General features: G+C 37.7%; 7 protein-coding genes across 11 annotated transcripts; 6 read left to right on the top strand and 1 right to left on the bottom strand.

Moving 5' to 3' along the window:
- Positions 1 to 70: 70 nt before the first annotated feature.
- LOC129797047 (thiamin pyrophosphokinase 1) lies at positions 71 to 1,375 on the bottom strand. The gene is made up of 2 exons (XM_055839296.1): positions 964 to 1,375; positions 71 to 898 (listed from the first exon to the last, which is right to left on the bottom strand). The coding sequence occupies exons 1-2, from the start codon at positions 1,130 to 1,132 to the stop codon at positions 267 to 269; spliced, it is 801 nt and encodes a 266-aa protein (XP_055695271.1). The 5' UTR covers positions 1,133 to 1,375; the 3' UTR covers positions 71 to 266.
- A 63-nt stretch (positions 1,376 to 1,438) lies between these two features.
- Positions 1,439 to 6,693, top strand: LOC129797017 (serine/threonine-protein kinase pelle). Its single transcript, XM_055839247.1, has 5 exons — positions 1,439 to 1,912; positions 2,040 to 2,146; positions 2,552 to 3,244; positions 6,011 to 6,366; positions 6,436 to 6,693. Exons 1-5 carry the CDS (start codon positions 1,745 to 1,747, stop codon positions 6,591 to 6,593), a joined length of 1,482 nt encoding a protein of 493 aa, XP_055695222.1. The 5' UTR covers positions 1,439 to 1,744; the 3' UTR covers positions 6,594 to 6,693.
- Positions 6,694 to 6,842: 149 nt separating this feature from the next.
- Positions 6,843 to 10,328, top strand: LOC129797011 (acetylcholine receptor subunit beta-like 2). Of its 2 annotated transcripts, XM_055839239.1 has the most exons (6): positions 6,843 to 7,055; positions 7,127 to 8,072; positions 8,140 to 8,372; positions 8,460 to 8,569; positions 8,793 to 8,943; positions 10,043 to 10,328. In XM_055839239.1, exons 1-6 carry the CDS (start codon positions 6,983 to 6,985, stop codon positions 10,048 to 10,050), a joined length of 1,521 nt encoding a protein of 506 aa, XP_055695214.1. In that variant the 5' UTR covers positions 6,843 to 6,982; the 3' UTR covers positions 10,051 to 10,328. The 2 variants fall into 2 exon arrangements, with proteins under 2 accessions (XP_055695214.1, XP_055695213.1); XM_055839238.1 differs by lacking the exon at positions 8,793 to 8,943 and having other exon boundaries at positions 6,866 to 7,055.
- Positions 10,329 to 10,898: 570 nt separating this feature from the next.
- LOC129797062 (ras-like protein 2) lies at positions 10,899 to 13,796 on the top strand. Its single transcript, XM_055839319.1, has 4 exons — positions 10,899 to 11,145; positions 12,393 to 12,480; positions 12,547 to 12,758; positions 12,968 to 13,796. Exons 1-4 carry the CDS (start codon positions 11,071 to 11,073, stop codon positions 13,163 to 13,165), a joined length of 573 nt encoding a protein of 190 aa, XP_055695294.1. The 5' UTR covers positions 10,899 to 11,070; the 3' UTR covers positions 13,166 to 13,796.
- A 1,483-nt stretch (positions 13,797 to 15,279) lies between these two features.
- LOC129797065 (adipokinetic hormone) lies at positions 15,280 to 15,767 on the top strand. The gene has a single exon (XM_055839322.1). The coding sequence runs from the start codon at positions 15,368 to 15,370 to the stop codon at positions 15,602 to 15,604; it is 237 nt and encodes a 78-aa protein (XP_055695297.1). The 5' UTR covers positions 15,280 to 15,367; the 3' UTR covers positions 15,605 to 15,767.
- A 915-nt stretch (positions 15,768 to 16,682) lies between these two features.
- Positions 16,683 to 20,337, top strand: LOC129797032 (venom protease-like). 4 transcript variants are annotated; one of them, XR_008751299.1, is made up of 5 exons: positions 16,699 to 16,784; positions 18,934 to 19,408; positions 19,475 to 19,960; positions 20,023 to 20,185; positions 20,267 to 20,337. XR_008751299.1 is itself a non-coding variant. In XM_055839271.1 (4 exons), the coding sequence occupies exons 1-4, from the start codon at positions 16,733 to 16,735 to the stop codon at positions 20,129 to 20,131; spliced, it is 1,122 nt and encodes a 373-aa protein (XP_055695246.1). In that variant the 5' UTR covers positions 16,683 to 16,732; the 3' UTR covers positions 20,132 to 20,246. The 4 variants fall into 4 exon arrangements, 3 of the variants coding, with proteins under 3 accessions (XP_055695246.1, XP_055695248.1, XP_055695247.1); XM_055839271.1 differs by lacking the exon at positions 20,267 to 20,337 and having other exon boundaries at positions 16,683 to 16,784; positions 20,023 to 20,246; XM_055839272.1 differs by lacking the exons at positions 16,699 to 16,784; positions 20,267 to 20,337 and adding an exon at positions 17,504 to 18,471 and having other exon boundaries at positions 20,023 to 20,238.
- A 418-nt stretch (positions 20,338 to 20,755) lies between these two features.
- On the top strand, positions 20,756 to 24,674 carry LOC129797020 (venom serine protease Bi-VSP). The gene is made up of 5 exons (XM_055839250.1): positions 20,756 to 21,231; positions 22,141 to 22,467; positions 23,316 to 23,428; positions 23,570 to 24,302; positions 24,367 to 24,674. Exons 1-5 carry the CDS (start codon positions 21,171 to 21,173, stop codon positions 24,540 to 24,542), a joined length of 1,410 nt encoding a protein of 469 aa, XP_055695225.1. The 5' UTR covers positions 20,756 to 21,170; the 3' UTR covers positions 24,543 to 24,674.
- Position 24,675: the final 1 nt, after the last annotated feature.

Here is a 24,675-nt window from a genome sequence, read left to right as displayed (position 1 = left end):
TTTTGGCGCCAAATCCACTTAACATTCTCACGTGGCATCTGATAAGGCGGGAGAGTGATAAAAAACAAAATTAATCCCTACGTAAAATTTATTTCCAACAAGAATAACAAAGCTTATGTACAAAGTGCCAGCTTCTATGGAACAGTATTGTATTGCAATAATGTGCTCTCATGTCAAGCAATCTGGGTTCAATGGGCGGGAAGTAAGTAAGTGGGGCAGTGAGGATTTCGCACTGTGTGAGATGTGAGAGAGGAACTTTCACCTGGCTACTCTACTTTTATGCCCATACACCACAGAACGTGGTCACTTGAGGTGATGTGAACGGTGTCTGTTCCGCTGTAGGTATTGGAACTGCTCACAAGGCCCCCAAATTGGATGGTCTGATCTGTCATGTCCCATTTTAATCCCTTCGTCGTCACGACGCATTTATGCCCAATAGGGATTATGGCGCACCAGTGCTTCTGTCGCAGGAAACGCTGTGGGATGTCAATGATGTGATGATGCCCAGGTGCTAAGAGCCAGCTTAGTGAATCACGGGATAAAATGAAAATCCGTATTCCGGGTGCGAAGGAATGCGCCTTGAAGAGGGTATTGATGTTTGCCATGATCTGATCTACTCTCCCCGATGTATCCGCCAGAGCAATTACATTTTGTACCCCATGAGCAGCTAAGCGTGGTACCAGATGCCTCAAGGCTTTCGTGAAGTCTGTCTCATTCTGATCTGGTGTCCGGATGATCTCACATCTCAAACTCTCCATATGCTGCAGCGTTTCGGGATGTATTGAATCAAAGTCTCCAGTAATTAAGTCCGGATTGCGGATTTCTCTTTCACACGTACATTTTCTAGCGAACTCCATCCATCTGTCTGTTCCACCGTCAACTGTGTGTCGAATTTGGGCTGCAAGAAAACCAGAGAATTAGTCAGGCAATCCCCCGGAAATCTTTAAGAATAATGTTCCAAACCTGAATTCCAAAGTTCCACGACGAATTTTTCTTCTAAATTAATTGGGCGATTGAGAATAACTATGGCATAGTTTTCATCGCGTAAATGAGTCAATCTGAGGTAGTTTTCAGGTGTCCAGGTTGTGATTTCCCTCTCGGGGGATGAATTATTCAGGTGGTTCTTCTGCATCCTCCAGGTAAGAACTTTCCAGCAATATTTTCTCCCCGCCGAACTGACCGGCAGTTCGTTTAGGGTACTTATCTGACTCACTATCCCCTCCTTGGTGATTACAGCTGCTTTATTGCAGCAATCACGTTTTAATTTGAGGTCAATTTCATGTGAGAAAATGAGGCACAAAAACGCGTGTATTTATCGTTTTATGCTGCACTGCACAACATGAAATTGAAGAAGAAGATTCTGACAAACATGGAATTTTCAAAAATAACGACAATTTTTTACAGCTGATTAAGTTGTGGGAATCTCCACGCACATGGTGAGGGCGCTGGTGTTTCAAAGAAAGTCCGTCGTGACGCAATTGGGGAATCCAACTTGTTGATCTCGTCCCACTTCTTGCTCTTCATTCAAACAGAAATTCCTCGGTGTCGTCTTGTATTAGTCAGCGCTGATTTCCACGGAGGCACGTCTCAGAGCAACACTCCGTCTGGATCATTCATTACGAAACAGTCAAACGGTTCGCATCTTGTGGTGAAGAAGTTCTCTCAATTCACTCTGGCGCCTCCGGATGATGTAAAAAAGTTTGGGATTCAGTACAAATCAGTGACATTGAAGTAATAAAAGAAGATGCAGAAGCAAAGTGGTCATACCACATCAAGTGGACTCTCAATGGACATTTACTTGTACGACATGCCGACGCAGGAACGTGAAAATCTCTGCAGAATTCTGGATGAAAACGACGTATGGAGAAATCTGGCTCTCAATCATATGGGGTACACAAAGACGGATCTTCAGGTGAGTGCCTGGCAAACTTTTCCTCTTGATCTTCCCTGAATTTCTAAGGAGGATTTTGCAATGAATTTTCAAGTGAAAGTCCGAAGCGGCAATTTTCTACAACAAACTTTCTCTTTTACCGTGTTAGGAAATCAAACGGCAGATGCAACATGGGAATTCCCCAGCCGATGAACTTCTCACAATGTGGGGTGATCAGAATCACACTGTAACGGAGTTGTTTATCCTCCTATCCAGGTAAGATGTTCCGCGAAATGGGCTCCTCAAGCCCCAAAGTGACTAAACATCTGGGCCATCTGGGCAGTATTAGCAGGAAGTCATTTTGACCATTTTGACTCATAATTTAATCTTGTGGTTAGATGTCGTGGGTTGAGAGGTTGTGGAGAACTCTTCAATTTATTTATAATGCAGTTTTACCATGAATGTTTGTCGTCTGCGGCGATGAGAAAGCTGCGAAGAAATGCTAATTTTTCTTTGATTTTTGGAATCAAGAATGACTCATTCGGTGGCTCTTTTGGATTACTAATATAAACTTACTAAAATTGCTAAACTATTAAATGAATCAAAATGCCCTTACCTGCTTACCTGATATTAGGGTCACAATAGAAAAGATTTCTTAATATTTTCAATATTTGCCTTCAGAATGCAACAGTACGTGGCAATGTCTGTGATCAAGGATCTTGTGGATCGCCGGTATCATCGTTTGATCTACAGTGGCCAGCCTGACTTATCCGTCCTGCTTCAGAATAACAGTCTCAAAGATAAGAAAGAAAAGAGTCCCGTGACAGAGGAGGAAAGACGCCCTGATGTCCCAAAGCGATTAACAAATGCCAAGATTCTCAATTGCCAACAGAATGAAGTCAGCAATGAGAACAACGAGGAACAGAATGGAATTACCTCAACGGGTGTCGTGGATATTAAGAATATTAAAGACTACGCAAGCACAATACCCCAGATTGAGTATCAAGAACTCGTAGAAGCCACGAACAATTGGAGCGATAAGAGTATTCTTGGGAAAGGGGGCTTTGGAACCGTGTACAAGGGTATGTGGAAGTGCACGGCAGTGGCAATAAAGAAGATAGAATACCGCGGTACGGGAGATGCAGAAGCCAATAAGATTCAGATGCAGCAGAGTCTCAATGAGTTACGACATCTCAATTCCTGCCGCCACGACAACATTCTTCCACTCTATGGATACAGCATCAACGGCGCTGAGCCATGTTTAGTGTATCAACTCATGACTGGCGGATCTCTGGAGCAGAGACTCTTCAGTGGACCCCAGGCGGCTCCTTTGGTGTGGACTCAGAGGTTCAACATCGCTAAAGGAACAGCCAGGTGAGTCAGAAAAGCCTTTTTTTTTAAATACATTATCGGATTGTGAAGATAGGTCAATGCCCGCAGTTAGATAACGACTTGGAATTTATTTCACCGTGTTTTTGTTCACAATGGCCATATAGCAGAAGACGCCAGCGCGAGGGAGTGGCAAGTTCATGAGGAATTCCCCACCATCTGGTGAATTATCAATGAGCTCTTGCTGCCTCTTGCGTGCTTCTTCAACACCGGGGCGTCTCTCTGGGGATTTCCTCGGTGGGTTCCTCCCGCGTGGGTTTCTCGGTGCGAAAGTTGATTTCTTCTGCTAAATAGAAAAAGTAAAGACATTTTTTTGTGTAGGAAAGTTCCCCCAAAAAAAAGTTACTTCTTCGGGAAAACTCACAATGGAATTTATCACGTCAAAAAGTGTGGCATAGTTGGTGGGATTTTGGTTGAATGGTGGAAGAAGTTGTTTGGCATGCTTGAGACAATTGAGGAGGAATTCCGCAAGAGCATTGCGCACATGAGCTTCATTCTTGTTCTTCCTTGCCGTTGGACTATTGAGCTTTTTTGCCCAAACTGTGAGACGTTTCACGTCATCAGGCTTGAAATTTCGAGATTCTCTTTTGATTTCCACGATAAAGCTGAGAAATTGTTCATCCAATTCTCTAAAGTCTTCCCTTGTCCTTGTGTTGGACATAATTCATTTCATCGACAACTGAGATTTCTTTAAAAATTATTTTTCGGACATTCAAAAATCTTTTAAAATGTATTCACAGTTTTATTCTTTTTGAAGATTTTTGTTGCAAATAATAAGCTAAATTGAGAAAAAGACCAAAAATCATAGATTTTTTTATAAATTTAATTTAAAGGAAACATTTAAATACAAATTGAAGAAAACTTTAATTTCTTTGATACAATTTTAATACATTTTTTAACACACCTATGGGCCAATATTTTTTTCTTGAATATTTTAAGTATTTTTTAAACATAAGTCAGCTAAGTAACGTATCTAGTAAAGGTGTGAGAACCTCTGAAATTACACACCTCTTGAAGGCCAAAAGTTACATAAAAAAAATTTAAAATGAGATTTTTAAATATTAAAAATATCAGCTTACGCAAATCCAAAATTATGCAATATATTTCTTAAACAAATTCTATTCTAATAAAATTCTCTTAAAACATTTATTTCAATACAAGAGAATAAATCATTTAAAAATAAAAGTGTAAATGATAACTGCATAGGAAATTGCTGATTTAATAATCTGCAAAAAACATGAAAAAAAATCGTTAAAATCACCTGTTTGAAAAATAAATTAATTTTCTTCTTTTATTCACCTGAATTAAAGTGAAGATGGAAATTTTTCCCACGCCAAAGGTCTCATATCGAATGCCTCTTTGTGCCCCCATCATGAGCATTAGATGATTTTTCTGGTCCTCAATCTTCATTTTGTACCATAAATTTTCATAGAGACAATTCCTTAGAGTTTCTGAGGCGTCATATATTAGTTGCCCGGGTACGGTGAGGAAAAGTAATTCACACAAAAGAACTGAAGGTATAACAATCCCAAATATCTTTGTAGTATGTACTGATGTGAAGACAAAAACGCATCCACATAAATGGATTAAAATTGAAAAGACTTTCTGGCAGTAGCAATGCCACAGAACGGGTGATAGAATTGAGTATTTCTCTAGAACTTTTATGTGTGCGTTGTAGATGACTTTCTGAATTCTTCGACATTTTGGGAGATATTTTTCATCACACAGGAATTTGGCAACGTTTTCTATTGCCACTAATTCTCCATGTAGGTAGAGAACGTAGATTAAAATTAAAACATCCATTGTTATTACATACAGAGCAACAGCATAAAAAAGTAAAGTTTGCAGTAGAGCATTCAGGGTAATGAAAATGATAGAATCTTGCGGTATTCCAGGTATTGTGTAGTAAATGGGTGTTGTAAAATTAGTTTGAATCAACCCTGGTAGGCATGCAATGGTTGTTGCTAGAGGAAATACAATTTTGGAAATTCTGAAAAATAAAATGATTAAAACTTTAGAAATATTACAAATCAATTTTCAATTGAATTTACCTTAAAATTTTCCATAAAATTCTCAGATTCTCTTTGAGATATTTTTCACGAGCGTTGATTAAAAATTCTTCTTTTGAAGAGATAATTTCGTCAAAAAAATCCAACACTTTTAACAAATTCTTCTTAAATAAAATATTGAGAGTTATAAATGTGACTACAGCTTGAAGGGATGCATTTGCCAAGCTAAACATTAATGTCAATTCAAGCCCATTTTGAAAGGATTTCATTTGAAAGAGAACATGCCAAATTGAAAAGAAAGCCGAAAAGCACGAAGCTAAGGGAGTTATTGTAAGTTTAGCTTTATTTATTACGGAAAATCTCACTGGTGGAATCCACTGCAATTCAATTGAATAAAAATAGAAATGAATGAATTCTTTTAAATTTTTGTGAACAAGATGGGGCATTTTTTTCGCTAGATTGTCGTATATTGTCCTTAATCCGTTTGAGAACTAGAACTAATCATTTGTAAATCGTTATCATTATACCTCACTAACAGGCGGAATCATTTATTTATGATCTTGAGGGTGTTCCCTTTGGGATGATTTCCTTTTAAATTTCTCATGAATTCACCTCGTTGTAACGCCTTTTATTTCCACTTTTTTTCACTTCTTTTTAAGCGCAAAGAAAATTCCTAAACTTTATCGTATTCTATCGTAAAGAACCTCATGTTTGATTTCCCTTTCTTTTTCATTTGTTTTAGAGGTCTTCAGTACCTTCACACATTCAAGGAGAAACCACTAATTCACGGTGATATTAAACCAGCCAACATTCTTCTTGATCCATGCTGTCAACCTCGTATTGGAGATTTTGGTCTCGCCCGGGAGGGCCCAAATGCCGTTAATACAGCAATGGAAGTTTCTCGTGTTTATGGAACAAAACCCTATCTTCCCGCTGAATTTCTAGGCTATCGCAGCCTCAGTACAAAAGTTGATACATTCAGCTTTGGTGTGGTGCTCTTTGAACTTGTCACGGGATTGAGGGCGTACGATCACAAGCGAACGCATAAATTCCTCACTAGGCACATTATGGCTGCGTGTGCAGAGAATGTTTCGATTGGTAAGTCAAAGAAACGTTTTATTTACATGAAAAGGATTTTTTATAAATCCTTCTGATATTTTTTGTTAGATCAATTAATCGACAAGTCCTGCCCTGCGGATGCAGTTATTGAAAAAGCATGTTCCATGATGATTAGTTTGGGGCGTTTTTGTACAGCCGACAGGCCGGAAGATCGTCCGGAGATGGTGAAGGTGCTGTCATTCTTTGATACTAAAATTAATTTGTGATTTGCCTTTTATTCCAACATAGAGCCTATTTTTATTTAATAGGCTCGCATAATATTTTTATAAAGTTTTATCAACAAAAATTATATATTAAAAAAAATCACTCAAGAACTTTTTCTTCAAAAGAAAGCTCAGAGGGTGGAAGTGCGCAAAGCTTAGCGGAGCTTCCACCCATGTGGAGCTTTCGCAGCATCACTCGCGTGTATCTGAAAAAATGCACAAGTTTGCATGCGCACATCAAACGGATTTTCCGTGGAAAGGATATCGATTGAGAATCTCTGAGTTGGGAGTTGAATTTTCAGGTGATTTTGTTTATAAGTTTTCAAGCTATCGGGCTGTAGAAATCCCTCCGTGGGGGATTCTTTTCACTTTCCACGGGTGTGCAGTGAATAATGATTGGTGGAAGAATAGTGTTTTTTGTGATTACAATCCTTGCTCTCAGTGAAAATGTTCGAGGGCGTTTTGGTGAGTTCTATTTATGGGCGTGTAGTGATGAGAAGTTTTTTTTTTCAAAAAATTCTTCATTTCTCCCAAAGACGTGGAACAAATGGAGGCAAATCCGGATGCAAAGAGACTATATGATGACCTTTTGAGCAACTACAATCGTCTAATTCGTCCTGTGGTCAATAACACGGAGACCCTCACAGTATGGTTGGGCCTAAAACTCTCCCAGTTGATTGAAGTTAATCTAAAGAATCAGGTGATGACCACTAATTTGTGGGTGAAGCAGAAATGGTTCGATTACAAGCTAAAATGGGATCCTGAAGAGTATGGCGGTGTTGAGATGCTGTACGTGCCTTCAGAACAAATCTGGCTCCCAGACATTGTGCTGTACAACAACTGGGATGGAAACTACGAAGTGACTCTTATGACTAAAGCCACACTCAAGTACACTGGTGAAGTTTTTTGGGAACCTCCAGCAATTTACAAATCATCCTGTGAAATCAACGTTGAATATTTTCCATTTGATGAGCAAACGTGCTTCATGAAATTCGGCTCGTGGACCTACAATGGTGCCCAGGTGGATCTGAAGCATCTCGATCAGGTGCAGGGAAGCAATCTTGTTCTCATTGGGATTGATCTGTCGGAATTCTATCTATCCGTTGAATGGGATATTTTGGAGGTGCCAGCTAGTCGAAATGAGGAGTACTATCCCTGCTGTACGGAACCCTTCTCTGACATCACCTTCAAGATGACAATGCGGAGGAAGACACTGTTCTACACTGTCAACCTGATTATTCCCATCATAGCTCTCACCTTTCTAACTGTGCTAGTTTTCTATCTTCCCAGCGATTCTGGGGAGAAGGTGACACTCTGTATCTCCATTCTTGTGTCGCTCACTGTGTTCTTCCTCCTTCTCGCTGAGATTATTCCGCCAACAAGTCTAGCTATTCCACTTCTTGGAAAATACCTCCTTTTCACCATGATTCTCGTCTCACTCTCCGTCTGGACGACTGTCTGTGTCCTCAATATTCATTTCAGGTGAGATTTTGGGCTTTTATTCTCTGCTTTGTATTGAAGATTTAATTCCTGTGCAATGCTCCATCAGATCACCATCAACGCATAACATGTCTCCCATAATGCGACGAGTCTTCCTGCATTTTATGCCAAAGCTCATGATGATGCGTCGAACGCACTATTCCCTCCCTGATTATGATGATTCAATGCCCAGCAATGGGTACACCAATGAAATTGATGTGAGAGACAGTATTAGTGACTTCCCCGGTGACTACAAGGATGCGGATGGAAGTTGCGACAATCTCGGGAATCACGTTCATTCTGGTAAGAAGAATTCTTTTAATTTCTAAAGGAATTTGTACAATCCTATATGGGATTCATTTAATCATTTTATTATTGCTCAATTCCCAGTTGAATCGGAACAAATGTTCCCGCGCCAAATAACCCCGGAACTCATGCAAGCCATGAAGAGTGTTCGCTTTATTGCGCAACACATAAAAGATGCTGATAAAGACAACGAGGTGAGAAAAATTGTGATGTTTCTGGGGGGAAGGGATGGTTATATTATTGATTGATAGTAAGTATACATATGGGTTTGTTGTTGAATTATTTCTAAGGCAATTCACAGCAAGGAGTCTCTTGAGAAAAACTTCCGAAACAGTGGAAAAAATTAATGTTAAATTATTTATTTGGATAATTTGTAAGCAAAAGGAAAAATATATAATCAGGAATTTCGTATTTCAGATCGTTGAGGACTGGAAGTTTATCTCAATGGCTCTGGATCGTTTCTTCCTATGGCTCTTTACCTTTGCCTTCATTGGCGGTACCCTGTGTATCATCTTTCGGAGTCCCTCTCTCTACGATTTACGCGAACCAATTTGGTTTACAAGAAATGGTCAGTAAGATATCTTATTTGGGCAATATGTAGGTAGTATTAAAAATTATTTGATCTACGGCTGGTAAATTAATATATTTTTTTCAACATGTTCTAAATTACACTATTTTTCTTTTTATTTGGTACCGTACAAATTAACTTGATCAGTAATGCTTTTAAATTGATCATGCAAAATTTCTGTAGTTAGTTACCAAATTGTTTTAGTTTGATTTATTGTTAGTGCAACAATTTATACTGATTAAGTTGATTTCTACAAATCCTAACAAACAACAAAATTCAAAGAAACTTAATTCATACAGTAGAAAACTGAATATTCTAACAATTCAAAATTCTCTTTTATTCTTACTAATTCAGAGAGTATTAATTTAGTGGCTAAAAAGGATCAAATAATCGTTATATTGCTCAAATAAAATATTTTTCTGGTCATTTTTTTATCTTTCTGTTTCCTTCCTGCACGAGTAAGTCCGATTTCAACTTTCAACTGATGACCTACCACGTATCTTCGGGGTTGCTGGTGCAATATTTGTAGTTTTGATATATTATTGATCAACTTAACTTCAGTTGCTTTGTGATTTTGGTTGGATGATGTTCATTCGGTGAAATCTTTTATGATTTCCAAATCACCCACTTATGTAGTCTTCATGCGATCATCCCTTCATTCATTTAGTGTATTAATTCAAAATTTAGTACATTGTTCCCATTCCCTTGACGGCTACCGCCGTCTTAGCATTGGTGGTTACCATAATCTCCATGAATAAAATCCATTCAATTACTTGGTGCTCTCAGGTAGAATTTCAATTTGGTATAAAGTGTTTAATTAAAAAAAAAAGTATCGTAGATCTAATTCTGGACAAGAATACTTACTGCAGTACAGCAGTAATAGTACATAATGGTATGCTATTTGTTGGTGTTTCTGATTCCTTCGGGGTAGTCAAGGTGTTTCCCCCTGTATTTTATCCGCAATTGAATTTCCAATCCTTGTTCCGATTTCTGAGTAGAGGCTTTTGATGTGAAATTTATTTGTTTTCTTTTTTTGTTAGAAATTTTATTTAAGCGCAAAAACTAATAATAAAAAATTATGTAAATTTTTTATTTCCAGATCGTTGAAGATTGGAAATTTGTCTCAATGGTACTCGATCGTTTCTTCCTCTGGCTCTTTACCCTTTCATGCATTGGCGGTACCCTGGGTATCATTTTTCAGAGTCCATCGCTCTACGATTTACGTCCACCCATTGATCAGCAATTCAGTGAGATTCCGCTGCGGAAGAATAACTTTATGCTACCGCCGGATATTATTCGTATGAAGCTGGATTAGAAGCTCTTCCCCCCTTCCTGAAACCTCTTAGTAACCAACGTTAGTTATTATATAGAATTTAAAAAACAAATGGAGGAATTCTTGCACAAACTTCGGAAGCAATCTCTGCCATGGGTTTCACGCTCCAATGCACAAAACATCGACGTTGTTTTTTAATCCCCAAAATGTGTTCTTGTTCTCTTTTTTAATTTATTATATTATATATAATAATATATAAAACAAAGTCTGTGTTTTACTGCAAGTGAATTTCTTCAAAACCGCTTGACCGATCGAGAGGGAAGGCACACAATTTGTGACGTAATTGTTTGCATTCTTGAGCAAAAATGTAGTGAATTTGTATTTTTTTAACTCATCTGGCGCTTTTTCAATTTTTTCTTTGCTTTTCCATGCGGAAATTGCATTTTCTTCACCCATTTTCTTGCTACTACGTGAGAAATGATCCTTGGATGCAATTTCCTGGATTTTTTCTGGTATCGAATGATTCCAGAAATGGGGGAAAAAGCTTTCCGGGAGATTTTGCAATGCATTTTTGGCGGAAGAAGAAAAAAATTGTAAAAGTTCATTCATGTTTCATTTTACAAATGAATGAAACATTTATGAATGGAAAAACGTAAATGCGAATGGTGCGCCATCGTGCGTAATTTGTAGAGACCACATTGTGTGTGAATGTGTTTGTTTTTTGCCAATTTTGTAAACATATTTTTTGTGAAATTTTGTGGCATTTCCAAAGTAAATATTGCGTGAAAAATTATCTCAATCGTGCCAATATTGTGTTCTTGTGCCGTGTTAGAATAACGTGCCATCGTCTGGAAATGTCTCACTACAAATTAGTCGTCGTGGGTGGTGGCGGAGTCGGGAAGTCAGCTCTAACAATTCAATTTATTCAGGTAATTTCCACGAATTTCCCACTAATTTGCAGATTTTTCCATGTATTACCATTTGGGGAATGTCGAGGGAGTGGAATCAGGTACAAAAATTACTTCCGGATTGGTTAATTTTGCAAAAATCCTAGCATAAGTCCACCGTGAGGGAACATCAAAGACGAACCAACACAATAAAAAATACGTCTCAAGACCGAAATACATGAGAGAATCACGAGCATTTTGTGAACCTCGATTGCGCCCCCGCGTATCCAAAAATAGACATCAGTGGCGGACAAGATTGTGAGACTCCCGGAAGGATTGCTGTGAACACACCTCCTTTCTCATATCAATGAGGATATGGAACATTTGGGGAGAATGATTGATGGCGCATATACCGGAAGTATGCCATTTCTGAATCACTGGGAGGTGCCGGAGGCAAATGTAATCCCACTCAAGACGCTCACACACATCCATAATTAATAAGCAAAAATAGCGAGTCAATTGTGTAATCTATATAATAAAGAAAGGTCTGTTTGTTGGTAATCTTCCGTCGTGTTCGGCTATACAAATCTACACCGTTTGACCGATCGCGATGAAATTTGGCACAGAGGCTCCTTATAACAGGCGGTTTCGAGTGGCCGTATCCATTTTCCCCCCGAAGCCCCCCTTCATGTAGCCCCCATATAACTCTCATGCTTTTTTTGCGAATTTTTGAATTTGGCGCCCGAAATGTTGTATGAAAATGATTTCTTCGCTTTGCAAATTTTTCTTTTGGAATTGATGAGACCTCTCGATCTATATAATAAAGAAAGGTCTGTTTGTTGGTAATCAGTCGTGTTCGGCTATACAAATCTACACCGTTTGACCGATCGCGATGAAATTTGGCACAGAGGCTCCTTATAACAGGCGGTTTCGAGTGGCCGTATTCATTTCCCCCCCAAAGCCCCCCTTCAGGTAGCCCCCATATAACTCTCATGCAGTTTTTGCGAATTTTTGAATTTGGCGCCTGAAATGTTGTATGAAAATGATTTCTTCTCTTTGCAAATTTTTCTTTGGGATTGATAGGTGTGCCCAATCATCACAATTTTTTCTCTCTAAAATTTGCGCGAAGCGCAAAACCCCCCGCGAAGCGGGGCGAGGAAAATTGGAGCGAAGCGACAATTTACCTCGTAGCATGATAAAAACACTCGACATTCCACCATCTGGTCGCCGATGGACGGGTCAAGAATCTTTGAATAAACAATTGAAATGTCTTTTCCCTCATTTTCCAGAGCTACTTCGTCACTGATTACGATCCCACAATTGAGGATTCCTACACAAAGCAGTGTGTGATTGATGATGTTCCAGCTAAATTGGATAGTAAGTCCCTTAGCTGGGGGGTAGAGTCCTCATTTGTATGAAATTTCATAATTTCTTCATTTTTAGTCTTGGATACGGCTGGTCAGGAGGAATTTAGTGCCATGAGAGAGCAGTATATGCGATCAGGAGAGGGATTCCTTTTGGTTTTCTCTCTTGCAGATCATTCGAGTTTCATGGAAATTGCAAAATTCCAGAAACAAATACTACGCGTGAAGGATCGAGATGAATTTCCAATGATCCTCGTTGGTAATAAATCAGATCTCGAGGCACAGAGACGGGTGAGTGATGCGCAATGATTACTAAGAAATTCTTTGAATGAATTACTTCTTGTCTTTCAAAATTAAATCAACTTACTCAAAGCTTACGATAAGATAATCTGAATTTAATCACACTACTATAGGAAACAGTCTAAGACGTTCATTTTGTATTAATTTCTAAATAAATAATAAAAAAGTTGATTTTATTTATCTGAATGTGCTCTTTGTAGGTCTCCCTGGATGAGGCTCAGCAATTGTGTCGTCAGCTGGGTATTCCGTATATTGAGTGCAGTGCAAAGCACCGCATTAATGTCGATCAAGCTTTTCACGAACTCGTGAGGATTGTGAGGAAATTCCAGGAGGCAGAGAGACCATTCTTTGAGGAAAAGTACAAAAAGAAAAACAAACGAAAGTGTTCCATTCTCTAACTGGACACAGCAGAGAAGAAAAAAAAACTGCCATACATGGGAGATTTTCTTTCGAATTAGTAAAAAAAAAAACACGCATAATGTAAAATGAAAAAAAAAAGTTTCGTTAACTTATTGAGAAGACAAAAAAAACAGGTGCCTAAATAATATTCTAAATATATACACGGACGCCCAAACATCATGCAATATTCTCTTACGAGGAATCATTTTCACACTCTTTTTTAATTATAAATTACATAAAATTGTGTATTCTTGTTTTTACTCTTTTATATATTTTAAGAAAGGATTATATTAAAAAAGTTATTACGTAGGAGGAAGCATAGAGAATAAAGTTCTTCAACTTGCTATTTTTTCCTGGGCAGCACACATAATACAAGGGAGTTTTTCTGAGAGAGAAGAATCAAAAGAGTTATCATACTCTACCTACTAAATTGCATAATTTCTTCCTCTTTTTATTCGAATAATATAATAATAAAAAATTGTACTTTTAAGTAACATTGCGATGTGTATGTAACTTTCTATTTACAAAAGTTAATTTTTTTAAGCTTTAATGTTACAATGTCAAAAAGAAACTTGTAGTCGACGTTAAGATCTTTAACAATAAATAATATTTTGATGTTATTAAATGGAATATTGTGTTTGTTTTAATCCTTTATTTTTATCTTACTCTTTGTTGTAGTGACCACTTGTCTTAAGATTTGAGCCTCAAGCACTGAACTGATGGTCATATAATTATACGTATGGCTGGAAGTACTTAAAAATTTTTTTGCATCATTTTATGCAAAGTATTCCAATATGTCACCTACCTAGAAAATTTCTCAAAGCAAAATGTTTTCAAGGAATTTAAGAATATCTTCTGAAAATTAATATTTTCTAATGATGACATAAAGACTGCATTGTGTGGGATTTATTTACTTGTTTTCAAGATCAGTTTCTGTGTATTTATAGAAAATGTCTTTTATCGAATGACAAATATAGACGACATGGAAATCAATTAGGCTGATGAATGAATCTTATTCTATTTCCAATTTGCAATGTTATTTCTTAAGGGATGGGCAAATTTCCTACAATTCAACATTTCTCTACTCCCTTGAGGAATTTTCTAATCATTCTTTGGATTTATGGCATTGTGATAAATTTATGAGATGCCTGAAAAGAAGGATTCTTGAAGAAAGCAGTTTACCCACTGTCTAAACCTAAAGAAACAGCCCTTTATTTAAAGAAGTAATCGTGATACGCAATATTTTGCAGAATATGGAAAAAGAACCGGATGTTGCCAGATATTTACAATTTTCCATTGGGAGAAGCTGAAAAAGGCTAATATATTTGTCTAAAAATGCCAACAATGACGTCATAATTGTATTTTTTGTATATTTCAATGCAAGAAGCCTAAAAATATCTTGTCAAAAATTATCGAAGGGAAATCAACTCTTTTATGGTACTCGATAAAAGAATCTTTGACGAAGTTTTAGCGTGATTGCTTCATCCATAGAAAAGGATAAATAAATAAAATAGAGCAGTCACGTCATTGTTTGCATTTTTGGGCAAATCTTTACTGCTTTTTTCTTAGTTTATCCAAGTGAAAAATGAAATTTAATGAGATTTTCCCTCATGTATAATGAATGAAAGAAAGCTAGAAATTAGAAAAAAAACCTCGAATTGAAATCACGGAAAGGAAAAATGAATTAGAATTATATTCTACTTTAATTCTTATTTTATTTTATAAAATGTGAATTTGATTAAATATTTCTTATAAAAAAAACGTAAACTATACTTCGAAAATGCCTTCACCAAAAACCATCCCTACTCTCTTTTGTGTTGCATCTTTTTTTTTTCAGAAGAGTTGGAGATGAAGACAGAACCACATAGCATAGTGTTTTCGTCCTTTTGATTAATTACAAAAGTTCGGAAGAAATTTTATTTTTCTTTTCGCGTCGATGGGAGTTTTTTAGGCTTCCCTCTGTGATTTTTTTCTTCTCGCGGAGGGTGCGAGATTCTTTCGCCTTGCAAATGAAGCCGCCAAGTGCGCGAGTGTCGTCACAAGGCGGACCCTGTGTCCCTATAAAATGTCCTGCTGTGGTGGACACTGAATTAGTTTTCTCGCACAATCAGCCCGAAGTACACATTCTCCTGCAAATAGCGCAGACGATCCCTCGAAAAAAATTGTGATAGAGTTGAGAGTTTTTTTGTGTTGTAAGTGAAATGACGAAACTCGTAATCCTGGCTGTTCTCCTGATCTGTGCCCTCGTATGTGTCAATGCCCAATTGACTTTCACGCCTGGATGGGGTAAGCGAAGTGATCCCTCACTGCACGGTGGACCTGGTGCCATTGCCAGCGAAAGTCGCATGCCTGTGGAAAATATGGACTCCTTGGTGCTCCTAATCTACCGCATGATCCAAAATGAGGCCCAAAAGCTCGTGGATTGCAATCAGAAATGATGGCAACTCGCAGAGAGTGAGGCTGGAAATGGATGAAGGACAGCCTGGCAAAAGTTCCCGGAAGATCGCCTGCTCAAATCACGAACCAGAATGAAATGAGATCAAAAGAAAGATGTATGAAAACATATTAATATATTTACTGGTTTAATTTAAAAAAAAACCCAATGCATTTCTCTTCTGTGGACGCACAACAAGGATTTCCTCTGGAGCGCATTCTTTAGTATATGTACATTTCTCAGAAAATCCCCCAGAAATTTTTATTGTTGCAATTTTTGCGTTGAAAAAAAAAAGATGTTGAATTAACCGGATTTTGTAGGGAAATTCGTCATTTAATTCGACAAACAAATTAATAATTTCACCAAATTGAAGGTTTTTCATTCGCTTACGTATTACTCATTTTATCGTGAACAACACCATCCATACTAAAGTGATTTATATTCTAGAGAAAATTGGAAAATTAAATCTAAAAATCCCCTTTGGAATTTTTACTACGAAAAGTGCTTTAATTTTTTTCTCTTCAAGTGATTCTTTTTTCCTTTATAAATAAATTCAAATACAGAAATGCGTATACAAACTCATAAATATTTATTACATCCTCAATTACTATATGAAGGACATTTTCCGGCATGTTAAAGCTTTATGTAACGCACATTTCAAAAATTATTGGGGGAAATCTGGGAAAATTTTTGGTGGAAAAATGATCTCAATAAAATTGATTATGCTTCCACTAAATTTTATTGCAAATTTCTTGGGCTTAAGTGGGGCCAAGCAACAGCATGGAACGTACGCTTAGTCACTAATATTCGCCGTCCAAATTCATGCCTCACATGGGACATCACGCGCAAGACGTGAAAAAGTGAATAATTTTTATTCATTGGGCTTATAAACAATTATGACCATGAGGTATTGACATCAACTGTGGTGTCTGATTGCCACTGCAAAAAGGTGTTCCAATTATGGTCTCTATTCAAATATTTGCCAAGTTTTTGCTCACCTGCACTTAATCGGCGATGGTTAATGTGTGAGAAAAAGCTCACATACGGCACTCCAGGTAGCCCCATCAATCACTAACATGGTCAGTTTCGCAATAGTCGCTCGTGATGCATTAAGTTGAGATCCGGCAGCGTGATGAAGTCACTTTTGGGGATAATTTTTATGATTCTCTGGAGCCGCGGAAACTGTGAGTTTGATTACTTTGTGGACCATCTCGTGCGTACCATTTAATCGCCACACCGCATCTTTCCACATTTTCGCGCCCACTTTCATGCGTGCACCATATTTCCGGAGGAAGAGAAATTGAGCTGGTGGAAAAACTTTTGGTACTTATCTCCATGTTCTGAACAGAGCAGTAAAATTTTCTAAAGATGACAGATTTAGAATAGATTTTTTTCTTCCTTTTTTTACAAGGTGAGATTTTTTGCATAATTTGATTGCGCTAATTCTTTTCAAAAACATAAGTGGAAAAAAAGCTTAAAAGCGAAATTCGCTCTTCCTTGTTTTATATTTTTCTCAAATCGTCAATGTTTCGATCTTGATTGGAATTTCATCAGGTCATTGAATTACCAAAAAAAAAGTTTTTTTTTAAATCTTCTAAGAATGCAAATTACCAAAATAAGGAATGAACCTAAAATCTAAAAAGTTTCAATTAAACCTACGAAATTTTTTAAAGATATTTTTTTTTACATTTCAACACTTTATTTCTAATCTCTGATCTATTAAAATAACATCTCTCTAAATTCTCGCATCAGTTTTTCACGCTTCTGTATGATTTTCTATTGTACTTCATGGCAATAAAATTAAATTGCGTACTCTGGATGAGTTCAGTGTTGCTGCAGAATTCGCTGCATTGTGTTGATCTCTTCGTCGAAGATGTTCTTTGACAAAATCTGCCAGAAGCTGGTGCTTCTGAATCTTTGCTGGAAAGAATTTACTTCAACTCCATTTCCGTTCATCACTCTTGCTCCAGGAGCTACACTAACGCCGCCGACATTGCCTACATTCCCAACCCTCCCTCCAACCATGGTGCCACCACTTACTCCTACATTACCTCCCCCAACACTCACTCCAGTTCCACCTGTTCCTCCCATTACAATGACTTTTGTTCCTCCAATTACAATGACCTTTGTTCCACCACTGACCACTCTTCCACCGATTACAACATCTCAAATTCCACCAATTACTCTCCCACCAGTTCCTCCACTAACGACGACTGATCAGCCACGTTTAACTCCTGTTCCTCCGATTCTAACGCCCTTCCCACCAAATCCTCCACCTCTAACTCCTGTTCCTCCAGGAACCCTCACCCCAGTTCCTCCCGGATCCCTCACCCCAGTTCCTCCAGGATCACTCACCCCAGTTCCTCCTGGATCTCTCACTCCAGTTCCTCCAGGATCACTCACTCCAGTTCCTCCAGGATCCCCAATTCCACCTCTTACAACTGGTATGACTCCACCAGTAATTCTCACGCCGTTTCCCCCTGTTACACAACCACCTGTTCCACCCCTTACAACTGGCCCATTTCCACCGGTAAATACTCTCACTCCTGTTCCTCCTCTCACGAGTGGAATAACTCCATTTCCTACAATCCCGAATATTACACCACCAATTCCTGTTATCTGTGACCCAGTTCCACCCACTTGTCCACCCCCAACGGCTCCTGGTCAACCACAAATACTCCCCAATGGATGTCCCTGCCTTGATCCTCGCATGGTGATGCTGGATTTAATTCTGGACTTAATCCGACGCGGTGACCTTCGACTCTGATCAGCCTTCAACCAACAAAATCTTATTGGACAGATTCCTGTGAGAAAAAGTGCCCGTTCTGTGATTCATCGATAAAAAAAAATGGATGTCATGTGAAATGCTGTGTTAGTTTTTCGCGGGAAAAACCGCGTGTTATTGAATCGTGTACTTTTTGCTAAAATTACCTGTGAAACAATTAATTTGTTAAGTGGCCTATTTGTATAACATTTTGTCTCTTAACACGATCTTGCTATCATTAACGAATCACGTCAATTCTGAGCATAATGGAAAAAGCAACATAACAACAAATAAATCATTTTATATTTCTTCCTTAATACTTTCTTTATAAATTCCTCAGGTAATAATCTTTTTTTTTGTAAAAATATATAATAACAGTGTGCGATTATTCAAACTCTATGGATGTGTGGTGAAGATACGTCTTTACAACATGAATCGTGATTAACAAGTTAATTGATCCTCTTCTCATGTTGCAGTACAAACATGAAGATCACACATTGATGACTCATTTCAATTAGCTTCTTCGCAGTTATGTGAATGAATTGCAAATCTTTTCCCTTTTTTCTAAGGTCTCAATTGTTTCACACCCAACCTCAGTCAGGGAAATTGTGTTTCCTTCCAATCTTGTCCTACCCTCGCTGAACTACTCCAACAATACTACCAAACATCAGATGTGCGGATTGCTAATTATATTCAGCGTTCCTTCTGTGGACAGGATAGTTATTCGTTCTTTGTTTGTTGCCCTGTTTCTGGTGGAGATTCATCCAATGTGCTCATTTTCTATGATCAAGTAAGCACACCATACCCTCTATACCCCTTCCAAGGATTACGTCAGGGTAGTACCGGAGATGCCCTTCAATGTGGAGTGAGTAATTCCACATTTACGAGGGTTGTGGGTGGAGAAGATGCATCAATTGGTGCCTGGCCATGGATCGCACTTCTTGGCTATCGATCTCCTGGACGTGGACTTACGTTTGCATGTGCTGGATCTCTTATCTCACAACGACATGTCCTCACTGCTGCACACTGTATTCAGGAATCTCTGTAAGTTCAAAAGCTCTTCAGAATTTATTAACTTAAAACATCTAAGCATGATATTTGCACCTCAAGATACCTCATTCGTTTGGGAGAACATGATTTATCCTCAACAACGGATGGAGCCGTACAAGACATTCCAATAGAAAAGAAAACCGTCCATCCTGATTTTCAGGCAAAAAATATCTTAAGTGATATTGCAATCATTCGTCTTGCCCAACCAGCTACATTGAATGATAGAGTGGCTCTTGTCTGCCTTCCCACCGATACGAATTTACGACAAAAGGATTTAACTTACTACCAGCCTTTTGTTGCCGGCTGGGGAGCTACATCCTACCGGGGTCCTTCTGCGAATATCCTGCAACAAACTCAAATCCCAATCCTCCCAATTAGTGACTGTGAAACCAACTACCAAAGCAACTTCCCAACACTTGTTTTTGATGACAAGATAATTTGTGCTGGCTGGCCAAGTGGAGGAAAGGATGCCTGTACTGGTGACAGTGGTGCTGGACTCTATCTTCCGCAGCTGTCAACTGATAAAACATTTTACTACTACAACGTGTAAGGATTTTTTCTTGGGTTACAGTGTTTAAAAAAATCTTATATTTCTTTTTCTTTTCTAGCATAGGGATTGTGTCCTATGGATATGAATGTGCTCTTCCGGGATACCCTGGAGTCTACACAAGGGTCACATCCTTTCTCTCATGGATTAATGATCAACTCAGTCAGTGAGTTTAATCGCTTCTGTTGCACAATTTGGTTCTTCTTTGAGAATCGTCTCTCCCAGTGAGTTACTTCATGTACTTTTATTGACTTTATGTTTGAATAGATAGTTGACCTTAAAAAATTTACTTTTATTACTCAAAGGATTTTACGAACATCTAAAAGTTTAAAGAAGATTAGACATCACACAGTTTCTTAAAAGTTGACTCTTTCAGGATCGATGGGACATTTTATTCTTTATATAATCTTGCTTTTGAAAATGATATAAAAAAAACATTCGAGACATTCCAAAATAATGTTATTACATCTTGCATAAGAATGCTTTAAGAAATGTTGTCAAAGTTTAATACATTCCTCTATATTAAACATAATGATTTATTTAAACAGCTAATATTTAAAGAGAAGACGATAGATCATTGATTTTCCCCATACTTTTATTTTAACATGAAATTTTTCGTCCCCATTAATGCTGAAAGTTCTTATGAATATGTTTTTTACCGGAATTTCCGATACATCCACAATTTATACAGAGAACCTCCAATGGATCATCACAGCGGAGTGAATCCTCCGCTCCAGTTGCAAAATCATATTTAATTTTCTCCCTCCTAGAATGATCTCCGTATGACTTCGTGTGCTTCCCAAGAGGGGATTCGTGAGAATTTAATGCTGAATATACTGAAAAGCTAAAATAAATTGAAAAGTCTCCGACTGTTGATTGACCTTGTCCGTGGCGTGAGCGCAAAAATCTCACTGGCGCGTGTTAAGAAACCGATGAGTTCCTTGGGTGTCTCTCTCAAGTGGGATTACCGGTGATTTCGGTGGGCCTGTGTTGTGGCTTTATTAAAAGCTCCCTGTCTTGATGCTCTGGTCAGTCTCTCTCAGTCGCGGTGATATCATTGTCAACAGAAGATCGTGCAGTAGACAACGAAATAAAATCCTCTCATCCATTCATTTATTTGTTCCAACAAAGGTTGTATTCAATAGATTTTACACTTAATCAGAGTGCAAGGATTTTCTTTTGCATTGTGAAAAGGATACCAGTGAAGTGATGAAGTTTCTGATACTTTCGGTTTTTCTGCTTCATTTTTCGGGCCATATCAATGGTCAAGGTGAGAGTGATAATATCTCAGATGAATTGTGTCCGTGAAAAAATGTAAATGGTGTATTTTTTGGATTATTTCCGTGGTTTTTCTCTCGCGAAATAATTAACAGAGATTTAGCTGTGTATATAGCATTTTAATTCTTTTCTCTACCAAGCTATCAAAACAAAATATTTAACTGTATTGTATTATATATATCATGAGAATGTAGAATAATTAATTTTTTGCAGTCTATTTTGGGTTTTTCGTCTATGTTGTATACTCAAAAAAAAAGTTATAGCAGGACGGGTTATCAGCTATGTTATCGCACAAGTCTTTCGTTTTTAGCACAGCCTCAAATGAGATTTTCTTAGCAAAAACGACTCATATCGCTAAATATTGTGACGACGATGACGACTAAGCAAAGCAAATTTGCTCTATGTTACTCAAATAAGCAATTCTCACGAAAATCCACGCAAAAATCTCAATTTCTGCTGAAATCTTGGACGTTCAAAATGAACCGACTCATTCAAAAAATTTTCCAGCAAATTGATCGCTGACAAAATAGTTTTTTTTTTTCACTTCAAAATCATTGAACCGCCTTGAAAATGTAAATCACACTGCGCGAGTAATTGCGAAGCAGCTTTCTCATGGTGTATTAATGCTGTAAAAATAGCATGAATCAGACGTGAACTCTATCGCAAGCTGTTTGACTGTCCAACCGAAATTACCTTGGCAGTGGTTCAAGTTCTTATGCTTGGGCTAAATGGACGCGAAAAAATTGAGAGTGAAATTGAATACCAGAAATGGTTGAGATGCGGGTTGTCGCGAGAACCTGTTTCTGCGTTAATGTCCTCGAGTTTTTGGCACCATATCACAGCCTTAGAAGACATTCTTAACTCAATTCCGGTGCTTTAAAGTGATTTTTCTCAAATACAGGTGAAGAATGCGTCACAGCGGATAGAACGCGCGGTGTTTGCCAAGTATTGCCAAATTGTCCTACACTAATCCAACTCTATAGCGCCAACCGAGGGAATCCCCTCATCATAAACTATCTCATAACATCACAGAAAAATTGCGGCAACAGGAATCTCAATCGGAATCCTGTTGTCTGCTGTGGCACCAACAATGCACAACCACCCCAACCAACCACACAACCCCCACCGCCACCACCACCAACCACTCAAGCACCTCGCACAACCCAAAGAAATCCTCTTACAGATTCCAACTGCAAGGATCCTGCTGGAAATTCTGGAGTGTGTGTCAGTGAGTAGAAAATCCTTTTTTTTAATTAATTATTAATTTATTTTGATTGATATTAGAAACGTATAAACTTTGCATTTAGGATTATTTTTCCCAATTTGCATATTTATTTTATTGTTGTCGTAAAGAGCTAAAAAAAGCAAAAAAATAAACTAGAGATGATATTTAAAAGATCCGTAATTCATTATGGGCTACACGTGTCTTTGTTAAAAAATTTGGTTGTTAATTAACTTAATTAACAAAAGTTCTTGTGGTCCTTTTGACGCGGAAATTTTTACCACGGAATTAGTGGAATAAGTCTCAAAACACGTCATAAGATTTTTAATTTGTCCATAATATTAATTTTGAATAACTTTTCATACGCTTATTTATTAAACTTTTCGGTTAATTTGAAATACTGAAATTTTGCAAGTAAATACTCCAGGTGTGTTTATTTTTACATTTTTTATTTTGTTAATTATTTAACGTCTTTAGTGTGTATTTATTTTTGTATTAACTAAATAAATAGCAAGAAAATGGGAGCGCCATGATTACAAAAAGTTATATAATAATATTTTGGTGTCTGCGTCACTCTCACCAAGATTTCTGCAAAGTAAGATCATATTTCAGAAATCCCCACTTTAAAGTTTTTTATGACAAAGTTGAAGGACAAATAGGAAAGTTTGTAGCAATTTTATGGTTAAAAAATTTTCAAAACATCCGGAAAAGTCTAAAACGGTTGTGATAAGGAAGCTATAAAAGCGCTTTAATTTCCCGCTTTGGTGTATTTTTTTGGTAGTTCAGTAAACTCTTCAATGAAATGTTGTTTGACCATAAATTTTCTATACGCAATGTCTATAAAATTTCAACAGATATAAAAGAATGCCAGCCGGTGCTCAATGACTTCTTGGCTAGACAGAATGACCCCAACTATGTGCGGTATATACAGCAATCCAACGCCAATTGTAACTACGTACAGCCCAATGTGAGTTTTGTAATTCTTTTCTGCTTCAACTCTTTTTGTAATTATGGAATTTTAAATTATTTTAATTAACCATAAATGGAAAATTTTGGTTGGAATTGTTTTAAAAAATAATTTGAAATTTGATTTTATTTCTTATTAAAGATTTGTTGTCCAAAATCCATGATGACTGTAACAACAGCTCCTCCAGTTGTTCCAACATCACCTACTTCTCGACCAATTCAACCCTCAGGTCCAATTCATCTTCTAACACCTGAAGAAGGATGTGGATTTTCAAATAAAACCCACAATCGCGTGGTTGGAGGTGTTGATGCTGAATTGGGCGGTTGGCCGTGGATGGCCCTATTGGGTTATAAGAACAATTTGGGTGAAATTGGCTTCAAATGCGGAGGATCCATTATTACACGACGTCATGTCCTTACAGCGGCGCACTGCATGCGTCCAACTCTCTCAGTTGCTCGTCTTGGGGAGCACAATCTCGACATAGACACTGAAACAAAGCATTATGATATTCCCATTGAGAAGACAGTGAAACATCCTCAATATGATCCAAAGGATGGAAATAGTGATGTGGCTGTTGTTACGCTGCAAAGTGATATTCCCTTCACAGACACTATTCGTCCTGTTTGTATCCCCATTGAGCCACCGGTATTGACGCGAAACTTCGAAGGATACTCTCCATTTGTAGCTGGATGGGGACGTACACAGGAGGGTGGAAAATCTGCATCCATCCTGCAAGAGTTGCAGCTACCAATTTTGAAAAACGAGGAATGCATGGAAAAGTATCGAGATGTGAGGAAGCTTATAAGTGACAAACAATTCAATGATGCTGTTCTATGTGCAGGATTCCTACAAGGGGGCAAGGATTCGTGCCAAGGTGAGTTGCTAAAATGACCAATAAAATAAACAAAAATTATTTTTAAAAAATCATCAACTTTTAGGCGACAGTGGTGGACCACTGATGATCCCTGTAAGGGTTGGAGGATCCTTCATCTACTATCAGATTGGTATTGTTTCATACGGCATTGGTTGTGCCCGTGCAAGTATTCCAGGAGTCTACACACGTGTCCAGACTTTCTCAGACTGGATTAGGGAACAAGTCTCTAATAGTGTTTAAGAATAAAAAAAAAACTCTCATTTTATAAAAGTTTATAATCATAACTCTGAGACACTCAATTATACGCTTTTGTATTTTTTTACAGTCTGGAAATTAAATTGATTTATTAAGTCAGACGAGTGAGAGATAGTAT

The sequence above is a fragment of the Lutzomyia longipalpis genome, chromosome 1 (assembly GCF_024334085.1).
Source record: "Lutzomyia longipalpis isolate SR_M1_2022 chromosome 1, ASM2433408v1".
Taxonomy (NCBI): Eukaryota; Metazoa; Arthropoda; class Insecta; order Diptera; family Psychodidae; genus Lutzomyia; species Lutzomyia longipalpis.
This window is presented reverse-complemented; position numbering and strand designations above follow the sequence as displayed.

Coding starts and splice junctions, on each gene's coding strand:
- LOC129797065 (XM_055839322.1), top strand. CDS start 15,368: ATGACGAAACTCGTAATCCTGGCTGTTCTCCTGATCTGTGCCCTCGTA.
- LOC129797017 (XM_055839247.1), top strand. CDS start 1,745: ATGCAGAAGCAAAGTGGTCATACCACATCAAGTGGACTCTCAATGGAC. Junction 3,245..6,010: donor ATCGCTAAAGGAACAGCCAG/GTGAGTCAGAAA, acceptor CATTTGTTTTAG/AGGTCTTCAGTACCTTCACA. Junction 6,367..6,435: donor TGCAGAGAATGTTTCGATTG/GTAAGTCAAAGA, acceptor ATTTTTTGTTAG/ATCAATTAATCGACAAGTCC.
- LOC129797032 (XM_055839271.1), top strand. CDS start 16,733: ATGAAGTCACTTTTGGGGATAATTTTTATGATTCTCTGGAGCCGCGGA. Junction 16,785..18,933: donor TCTCTGGAGCCGCGGAAACT/GTGAGTTTGATT, acceptor CTTTTTTCTAAG/GTCTCAATTGTTTCACACCC. Junction 19,961..20,022: donor ACATTTTACTACTACAACGT/GTAAGGATTTTT, acceptor TTTCTTTTCTAG/CATAGGGATTGTGTCCTATG.
- LOC129797047 (XM_055839296.1), bottom strand. CDS start 1,132: ATGCAGAAGAACCACCTGAATAATTCATCCCCCGAGAGGGAAATCACA. Junction 899..963: donor CGTGGAACTTTGGAATTCAG/GTTTGGAACATT, acceptor GTTTTCTTGCAG/CCCAAATTCGACACACAGTT.
- LOC129797011 (XM_055839238.1), top strand. CDS start 6,983: ATGATTGGTGGAAGAATAGTGTTTTTTGTGATTACAATCCTTGCTCTC. Junction 8,373..8,459: donor CGGGAATCACGTTCATTCTG/GTAAGAAGAATT, acceptor CTCAATTCCCAG/TTGAATCGGAACAAATGTTC. Junction 8,570..10,042: donor ATGCTGATAAAGACAACGAG/GTGAGAAAAATT, acceptor TTTTATTTCCAG/ATCGTTGAAGATTGGAAATT.
- LOC129797020 (XM_055839250.1), top strand. CDS start 21,171: ATGAAGTTTCTGATACTTTCGGTTTTTCTGCTTCATTTTTCGGGCCAT. Junction 22,468..23,315: donor AAATTCTGGAGTGTGTGTCA/GTGAGTAGAAAA, acceptor AAATTTCAACAG/ATATAAAAGAATGCCAGCCG. Junction 24,303..24,366: donor GGGCAAGGATTCGTGCCAAG/GTGAGTTGCTAA, acceptor ATCAACTTTTAG/GCGACAGTGGTGGACCACTG.
- LOC129797062 (XM_055839319.1), top strand. CDS start 11,071: ATGTCTCACTACAAATTAGTCGTCGTGGGTGGTGGCGGAGTCGGGAAG. Junction 12,481..12,546: donor TGTTCCAGCTAAATTGGATA/GTAAGTCCCTTA, acceptor CTTCATTTTTAG/TCTTGGATACGGCTGGTCAG. Junction 12,759..12,967: donor ATCTCGAGGCACAGAGACGG/GTGAGTGATGCG, acceptor TGCTCTTTGTAG/GTCTCCCTGGATGAGGCTCA.